This window comes from Stenella coeruleoalba (assembly GCF_951394435.1).
Source record: "Stenella coeruleoalba genome assembly, chromosome: 1".
Lineage (NCBI taxonomy): Eukaryota > Metazoa > Chordata > Mammalia > Artiodactyla > Delphinidae > Stenella > Stenella coeruleoalba.
This window is the reverse complement of record NC_137169.1, coordinates 9,736,223-9,745,025: the sequence shown is the minus strand read 5'-3', so window position 1 is coordinate 9,745,025 and position 8,803 is coordinate 9,736,223. Positions and strand designations below refer to the sequence as shown.

At 54.5% G+C, this 8,803-nt stretch overlaps 1 protein-coding gene across 5 annotated transcripts in view; it reads left to right on the top strand.

Annotated features, from left to right (window-relative positions):
• Window positions 1–254: 254 nt before the first annotated feature.
• DHRS3 (dehydrogenase/reductase 3) overlaps window positions 255–8,803 on the top strand; it is a 41,584-nt gene continuing 33,035 nt past the window's right edge. For 2 of the 5 annotated variants that reach the window (XM_079932217.1, XM_079932218.1), the window contains exons 1-2: window positions 255–1,088; window positions 1,825–1,974. In XM_079932217.1, the coding sequence (XP_079788343.1) occupies window positions 972–1,088; window positions 1,825–1,974 (267 nt within the window). In that variant the 5' untranslated portion in view covers window positions 255–971. Of the gene's footprint in view, window positions 1,975–8,803 lie in introns of all 5 variants that reach the window. The other 3 variants (XM_079932220.1, XM_079932221.1, XM_079932219.1) reach the window with 3 other exon arrangements.

Here is an 8,803-nt window from a genome sequence, read left to right as displayed (position 1 = left end):
GGTTACAAGGTGGGTGCCCCACTAGAGCAGCCCAGGGAGACCCAGAGAGAGGAGCAGCTGCCTATACAGCAAGGGGGGGAGGGGGCGCGTGGGTTTAGCACGTTTTGTTTACAGGCGTTTGTTATTAAGGAAATTGCTGTCAGTCAAGGTAATTCTAGCCCAGATGAGCAATAAATATGCTCCCAGCTAATCGTACGGGGATTTTATTGGCACTCTGGGGGCAGAGGTTCCTTTACCCTACCCCCACACCCCCACCCCTCAAAGCAAAACCCTGCTCCCAGCTGTTTCCCCCCAGCAACGTGAGGGACTCGGGGCAGACTTAGAAAGTGCGCTCTAAGTGAAAACGGGAGGAGTCTGGGCAAGGGTCAGAAGTGGCTCCCCGGTCCTATGGAGGCAGGGAATGATCAAATGACCTGAAATAAACCCTGGGCGACCTGATGGATCAAGACAAGCGCGAGCTCTCCCGGGCCTGCACCGCATGCAGGGGCGGTCACCTGGCCCGCAGGCTCTCCTGCTCGGGGAGACCGCGTCCCGGGCCAGGAGGAATGTCTCGAGGAGTGAGCCGGTTCGCAGGAGTCGGTTCTAGCGTGTGCGAGTTACGGCGGAGAGCCCTCAGGGATACCGCCGGCAAGCCCCGGCTTGCCGCGAGGGGAGCCGGCCCCAGGAGAGCGGAGTCGCAGCGAGCCCGTGTGCGCGCCCGCGCGCGCACCCCGCCACTGCGCAGGGGGAGGGGAACTCGCGGCAGCCACTCAGAGGAACGGTAGTGAAGCCTCGGAACAACTTTAACTGTCAATCAGACTTAATGGGGTATTAAAAAAAATGGGGGGGGAAAGAGCCGCCCTTTCGCTCCCAGCCAGCCGCGGCTGCCCCGGGAGCGAATGGATAGGGCGGCGCAGACCAGGGCGTCCGATCCACGCGCGCTCCGCACCCGGGCCCTCTCCAAGTTGGAAAGGACAAAAAGAAGGCAATAAATGCTAACAAGGGAGAGAGAGGGAGCCGGATCGAGCGGCAACTCCCAGCCTCTGCTGGAAGAGAGAGGGAGGGAGGGAGCCGAAGAGAGCGGGCGCGCGCGAGGGCGAGCCATGCACGTAAAGAAACTGACACCCGGACCCCCCACTTCTCCTGCACGTTGCTGGCAATCAGATCGCGTTTAAGCAATTTCCTGAGCCCAAGAATAGCAATGAGTCGGGAGACTTTCGCGGGCTGAAATTGGGAGCTCCAAGCACTTTCCCCCCCACTTTTTTTTTTTTTTCCTGGATAAGGGGGGAGGCGCTCCAATTTGGAAACAGCTTTTTTTTTTTTTTTTAAATCTTGCACTTTGAAACCGCGGGACTGTAGCAGGGTGCGCGCGTGTGGTTGGTGCCTTTTTTTTTTTTTTTTTTTCTTCCCCTGCCTAAACTCCTCTGTCAGCCTGTAAACATTACCTGAGAATTCCCCAGCCGAAACGGCTGCTGGGGCACGAAAGTTCTTGTTAGAACTTTCCACCTCCGGCTTCCCCTCCACCCCTCTTACTGTCCCAACCTTCTGAGACGCTTTTTCTCCTCCCGAGGATTTATCTCACCCACCCACCCACACCTCCCCCCCCCCGCCCTTTTTCTCACCCGGTGCTTGCTTTGCATTTGGGAAGAGGTGATTTCAAGAGTGGCCAGGTGGGACGCCTCTCTGCCCCTTATTCGGTGTATTTATTATTGTTTGGGGGTGTTTTCTTTTTTAAGTCCTGTTTTGTGCGGTCCGGGGAGTTTCGCCCCCCCACCCCTGCCCGGCTCCGCGGCGCGGAGGATGGTGTGGAAATGGCTGGGCGCGCTGGTGGTGTTCCCTCTGCAGATGATCTATCTGGTGGTGAAGGCTGCCGTCGGACTGGTGCTGCCCGCCAAGCTGCGGGACCTGTCTCGGGAGAACGTCCTTATCACCGGCGGCGGGAGAGGCATCGGGCGCCAGCTCGCTCGCGAGTTCGCGGAACGCGGCGCCAGAAAGGTACCGGGACACCGCGACTCCAGGGGATGGGTGCCAAAGGCTAGGGGGACCGCGGGGACAGGGGTGCGCCCACCTGCTGCCGCTGCCGGAACCCGAGCCCAGGGTCTGAAAGTCGCCCGCCACCCTACTTCTCTGCGCCACCCGTGAGTGCTGAGCTAGTCAGTTTCACCTTGTACATTTCCCGGGCACCCGACTGTCTTTTTTGGCAGGTCCGGAACTGACCCGCTCCTCTGGGATCTGTGGCTGGCTGTTCACCCCCAGCCCGAAACTTAGCAGACCCCCCCGCTTTCCGACATTCTTCCCTCCCAGAGGAAGGTGTCGTGTTTTCCCTCTCGTCTTTCCCTCTTTTGCCGCCACCCTGGGGAGTGAAGGGTGTGTGCGCTCCTGGGTAGAGCTGGGAGCCGCCTGTTAGCTGGCGCTTCATGTTTTCCTTGGCAACCCGCTTCCCAGCCCCAACCTGGGCGGCTGCAGCTCTGGAGGCAAGAAAAGAGGGGATACTTGGTTTGGGTTTGAAAAGGAAAAAACGGTGATGGATGTCTAGCCTAGCCTGATAGGCGCTCGGAGGCCCAGGTGTTTGGAAATCTGGAAAGAGGGGACAAGGGTAACCAGCAGCTGATAAAGAGCCCTTGTTCTCACTTCAATGCTGCCTCCGCCCGACCCCCCCAATACAGCCCCCGAGGGGATCCCTCCCCACTAAGGGGCGAGGTGGTGCAACCCCACCTCCCCAGCGCCCAAGCTCTGCCTTTAACTTTTTGGTAGACCCAGCACCTCTTCCCCCACTTATCCCAGACCTGGTGCCCAAGAGTGTGGAGGGTGAGCCAGCTGTCACCCAGCTCCGACCCAAGCCGGGCTGACTCACCCAGTGACTAGAGCAATAGAGAGAGAGATTTGAGGCTGGCTGTCTCCAGCCAGCCCTGTGAAGAGGAAGAGCAAAAGCAGGGAATTAGATTGAAATTTAAACTGTTGTGAGCGAGGGGGTGAAAGGGCCAGCAAAGCCAGCTGATCTGACAGGGAGCCACATACCTAGGGGATTAAGTAAATATGTACTGTAGAAAACCAAACCTGCATGTAATTCCAGGTTGCTTTTGTTTTGTTAAATACTGCCCTGAGATTTACAATCCCTCCGGGGTGGCTCTGACTGGGACTGAACTTTGGAGCGTGAACCATCAGCCAAAGCCGATTGCCGATTAACTCTTCCTTCCCCAGGCGGTGTCTAGGGGTGGGGGGTGCGGGGGGAGCAGCTGTAGGTTGGCGGCTATCAAGGCCGAGCTAGCTGGGGTCGGCTGTCCTGGGCTCCTGCTTCTCCTTGGGTGGTTTGGACAGCTGCTTGACCTTGCAGTTGGAAGGGGAGTTTGGAAGTGTTTTTAACCCTTGGACACACGGAAAAAGGAGAAGCAGAAGTTCTTCTCAGCAGTTTCGTTTCCTTGAGGTGATGCCCCCTTTGTGGAGGCGTGGCGGATGAGGGTGCCCTTGCAGAAGGATGCAGGGTTTGGGACAATCGCATGTGATTGTCATTCCTTAGCGGTCTGCATCCCACAGAAACTTTCTTCTGACTCTTCCAGCTGGCCCAAGTCCTGGGTCTCTTTCACTGCTCTTGTAACTGGCTGCAGTAGGCATATGAAGAACTCTTTCAGTCAATCTGGAAAAACTTGACTGACTATAAACAAGCCTCAATTGAAAGAAGTATATGGCATTGGGGGGTGGAGGGGGTAGAGCGGCACCCTGTGAGTCCCTTCACTGGGAACCATGCCCCACCTAACTTGGAATAGATATCTTCTCCCAAAGAATAAATCCAGGGCCAATGAGAAATATGTCTTAAATCGGTATCTGGTCACCAGAAACAGGAACCATGGGGCCTCTGGAACTTCCAGTGCCATTCACCCTAGGTTCAGTGCTCGGACCAGTCAGGATGCCCAAGAGCGCTGCCTATAACTCATCATCATCTGACCAATTACTGGGGCTACTTTTTAATGAGCTTTGCGCTCGCTGTCACAGTGGGGAATTTGAAATCAAGGTTTCTTGCCTGAGTCCGTCTGGGGCCCAGTGAGAGGACCTTGGGACAACTCCCAGAGCTGGGAGCGTTTGGGGGCTGCTGGGCTTGGGGACAAAGGGCCGGCCGTGTGTTGTGGAGTGGGGACTTTGGAGGAGATGGCTGAGAGAGTTGTGTGGATGGTGGGCTCAGGGTGGTCCTGGAGCAGCTGGAGAGAGCTGGGGAGCGTGGCGCCAGCTGCAGCCTGCAGCAGTGTTAGACAGGTGACCTTGGTGGACGGGGCTGACTCTCCTCCCCTTGGTGGAAGTGCGGGATGGACCTGAGGGGAAAGGCCCCCTAAAGAGAAAGAAGGGAGGAGAACCAGAGTCTTTGCAAGTAGCAGGCATGTCCAAGAGAGTTTACTCTTGGGGGGGAGTGACAACCCAGTTTCCCATAACGACCTTGAGTCAAACAGGATTTGGCAATATTTGTGAGCAGTAGTGCACCTTAGGCTGCAAAGGTGACCCAAATGAGGGTTTTTCTTAAAGGAACACAAAGGTGCCAGGAGTTGGAAAGTTCCTTACCTGGAGATAACTCTGCTTAGCCACCATGTACAAGGTTAACCCGGGAAGGGCCAGTCATGCTCATTGCCCACTACAGTCCTTTTAGATTTTCTGTGTCCTCCTGGATTTCCTTCCACGAAAGCATTCATAGAGCTTGGGTTCACCCCATCCCCAACAAGGCTCCTGGCAGGCTAGTGGCAGGCCCAGCCTCCAGTCCTTGACCTTGACGTGGTTTTAGCAGGAGTCCCCTGGAGGAGAGAGTGAACTGTTTGTTTGGAAGTATTTGCAGGGGCTGTTCCAGCCTCTGGTCCAGTAGGAGGCAAGTGGCTGGATTAGAGCCCTGAGCCGTGACTGTAGGACCATAGAGGCAGGGGCAACACACCAGGGCCCAATCCCTCCATGGAGAAGGGGTAGAGCCGGGACTCGGGGACCCATTGCAGGGAGCCAGTATAAGAACTGGCTCTGAGTCGCACCTGCTTTGCTATTATTGAATTTACAGTCCATGGGTCTGTAGCCCTGCTCCTAAAGCAGCTTGCCAGGAATTAGCCCTTCACGTAGATGCGTGACTCCTGTTCTCCATCACATCCATTCAGCAAATCCCATATCCTTCCCACCCTGGCACTGGGGCAGGCTGAGGCGCAACTACCCCTCGACAACCATCTCTGAGAGACCTAGTCCAGCAAACCTACCTGAGATGCCTATCAGGTGTTCGATGCAGCTCTGGGCCTGGAGAGGGGCAGGGACGTGGCCAGGTGCTTACAGTCAAGGCACAAATTATCGTGTGTATTAGTTTCCTGTGGCCGCCATAACACATGACCACTAACTTGGTGGCTTGCAGCAATGGAAATGTATTCTCTCACAGTTCTGGAGGCCAGAAATCTGAAACCAAGGTGTTGGCAGGGCCCCACTCCCTCCGAAGACTCTATGGGAGAATGCCCCTTCCAACTCCTGGTGGCTCCTGGCTGGCGTCCCTTGGCTTGTGGCAGTGTCACTCCTATCTCTGCCTCCACCTGCACGTGGCTGTCTTCTCTGTCTCTGTGTGTCTGTGCATCCTCTCATCTTCTCATAAGGACACCAGTCATTGGATTTAGAGCCCACGCTAAATCCAGTATGACCTCATCTTGAGATCCTTAACTAATTACATCTCCAAAGATCCTATTTCCAAATAAGGTCACATTCTGAGGTCCCAGGTAGACATGAATTTGGGGTGGGGGGAATGCTAAGCGGAAGAAGCCCGGATCTATTAATCTATAACAAGGGTGCATGGAAGGCTTCATGAAGGAGGTGGCATTTGAGTGAGGCTTAAAGAAGGTCAAGAGTTTCAACCAGAAAGGATGGGGGAAGGGTAACCCAGGTTCAAGAAACCCCCGATCGAAGACTGTATACCTGGCTGAAACTGGGGAAGGGAGGTAGAAGGCAATGAAAGGAAAGGTTGTAGAGCGGATTAGGTGTTAGGAGAAGGAAGCAGCTTGTATCTCAGACGCTGAGTTAGGCCAGTACTGATGAGAACAGGAGAAAGGAGAAAGAAGGGAGAAGGGTCCAGACAGGTAATCTTGGGCCCCAGAGTCATCAGGCCAAAATAGCTGCATTAAACAATTGATGTGTCACGAAAGTCACAAAGCCGGGATGACGTGGGAGACAGCAGTGGCTCACCTCCCCCATCCTCACCCTGAATGCAGCCTTTGCTGGGACCGTTTAGGAAAAGTGCCAGGTTCTCTTTTTATTTATTTATTTATTTATTTTTGGCTACTTTGGTTCTTTGTTGCTGTGCGCGGGCTTTCTCTAGTTGCGGTGAGCGAGGGCTACTCTTCGTTGCGGTGCACGGACTTCTCTTTGCGGTGGCTTCTCTTGTTGTGGAGCATGGGCTCTAGACGCGCGGGCTCAGTAGTTGTGGCGCACAGGCTTAGTTGCTCCACGGCATGTGGGATCTTCCCGGTCCAGGGCTCAAACCCATGTCCCCTGCATTGGCAGGCGGATTCTTAACCACTGCGCCACCAGGGAAGCCCCAGGCTCTCATTTGATGCAGCCTGGGAGCAGGAAAGTAGGCTACCTGTCCTACCCGAGGCATCTAGGAAAATTCTTTCAGCTTGCAGCATCTGGTCCTTGGATTTCAAACAATGGGCTTTACAATTTGGACCCGTCACCTGAATAGACAAACACCTCCCTTTTACTGCCCCACCTACTTCCCCTGGGGAACAAAGGTGCCCACATCTTGGGCCACGCCCCCTGTGGCCTGGCTCACCTGGGTTCTAGACCTGACTTTGCTAAAACCCTGGAAAAGTGGCTCCCTTCCCTAGGCTGCAGCTAAGAAGCACACCCATAAGATGAGAGGGGATGCAATGACCCCTAAGATCCTGGCATGCTCTAAAATTCTCATGTTATGGCTCAGGCATCCCAGGAAAGCCACCGAGTGCCAGGGTCTCTGCAAAAGATATTTGTCCTCATCACTGCAGATCTCAGCCTTTCTTGCTACATATCAGATCCCACTGAATGGCAAAGCAGCAACTCAGGGTTGGAAAATGTGCCCTCAGTCTGTAGGAGGCCCCACACCCATTACTAAACTCCCTTAACAGGCACCAGGTAACCGGCCGCTGGGATTTATTTCAACTCTTGCAGAAGATGTTAGTGTTTTCAACTTGTAGCTTTCAAGGGAACAAAGGGCCCAAGTTTCCCAATTAGCATGTCAAGCGGAACTTCCAGTGTTTATCCTAAAATCAGAGAATGCTCCCTAGATCTAGAAATACTGACCCTGAGTCAGGAAGTCCATTGTCCGTCCACCTGCCCATCTGTTCTTTCTCGTGTAGACTCCCAAGCTCTTCTGAACTTTCTGCTTTTCAGAGCCTGGGCCGTGGGTTTATCCCTGCACAGAGCCCTTCCGATTTCTTTATCAAGATAGTTACTTTCTCCGTCCCATCTCCAATTGGTGATTTGTTGAGAAAATGATTCTCATCACTTTGAGAAAATGACCTCTGTCGTACCGAGGAGAAGGGAGCAGTTAGCCATCCTTCCCCCCCACCCCCACCAGGAGAGAGATCTAGTTGTTGCAGTCATTACAACTTCTCCCTGGAGGCCTTATCCCAACCTGCTACCCTCAAAATCCCACTTAGTTCTGGGTTCGAGTGCAGGAAGAATTCCAGACCCAACCTGCTGTCTGTATCCTCAGGTAGAAGCACGACCACACCTAGGATGTTGTAAGACTTTCTCCTAGCTGCCTTCGGAAGACACAATTTAAAAAATACACCAAGTATATAAGATATCTGAAAGGGAAACATTTGAAACGTATTATTCGTATGAACCACGAAGGTCAGGAAAGAGTTGAAGCCAAATGAAAAAGAGACAGGCAAATCTGTTTAGATGCTGGCATCCCCAAATGCACGCTCGTCTGCTGTGGGGTGAGTGAGCTCCCTTAAAATGAGTGCTGTCTTAAGAGTTCTGGATTCTCAGAAAGAGAGTGCCAAATATCAGAACAGTTTAGCAAATGAGTGGTTGGTGGGAACTCATTCATTTATACAACAAATCTATGGCTCACCCTCTGTATTCTAGGCGCAGAGATGCAGCAGCGAGCAGCGAGGCAACAGTCCGCACCCACGGGGAGCCTGACAGTTTGGTGAGGGAGACAGATAATAAACAGGGTACAGAAAATAGCCCGTTAGATCGCAGTAAGGATCTAAGTGCTAAGCAGAAAACAAACGAGGCAAAGTAGACAAAAGGGGCTTCCCTGGTGGCGCAGTGGTTGAGAGTCCGCCTGCCGATGCAGGGGACACGGGTTCGTGCCCCGGTCCGGGAGGATCCCACATGCCGCGGAGCGGCTGGGCCCGTGAGCCATGGCCGCTGGGCCTGCGCATCTGGAGCCTGTGCTGCGCAACGGGAGAGGCCACAGCAGTGAGAGGCCCGCGTACCGCAAAAAAAAAAGTAGACAAAAGAAGACCTGGCAGGAATGGAGGGAGCAGTGTGCCAGGCAGAGGGAAGAGTGAGGGTCTCAGAGGGAAGGATGTCCCTGGGGAACTTCAAGGAGGCCAATGTGGCTGGAGCAGAGGGGGCGAGAGGAAGAGGGAGGCAGTGTCGGGAGCAGGGCAGGGGGTGGCAGCGGGGAGCAAAGCAGGGCAGATGGGGCCCAGCAATCTCTAGAACCGGCTGTGGCTTTGGCTCCAAGTGAAGCTGGGAGCTGTGGGAAGGTCCTGAGAAGGGAAGTGACATGATCTAACCTAAGTCTTGGCAAGATCGCCCTGGTGGGGGTGGGGAGGAACGCAGGGGGGTCAGGCCAGAGGCAGGAGGGGGATTGGGGCAGCTCCCCTGA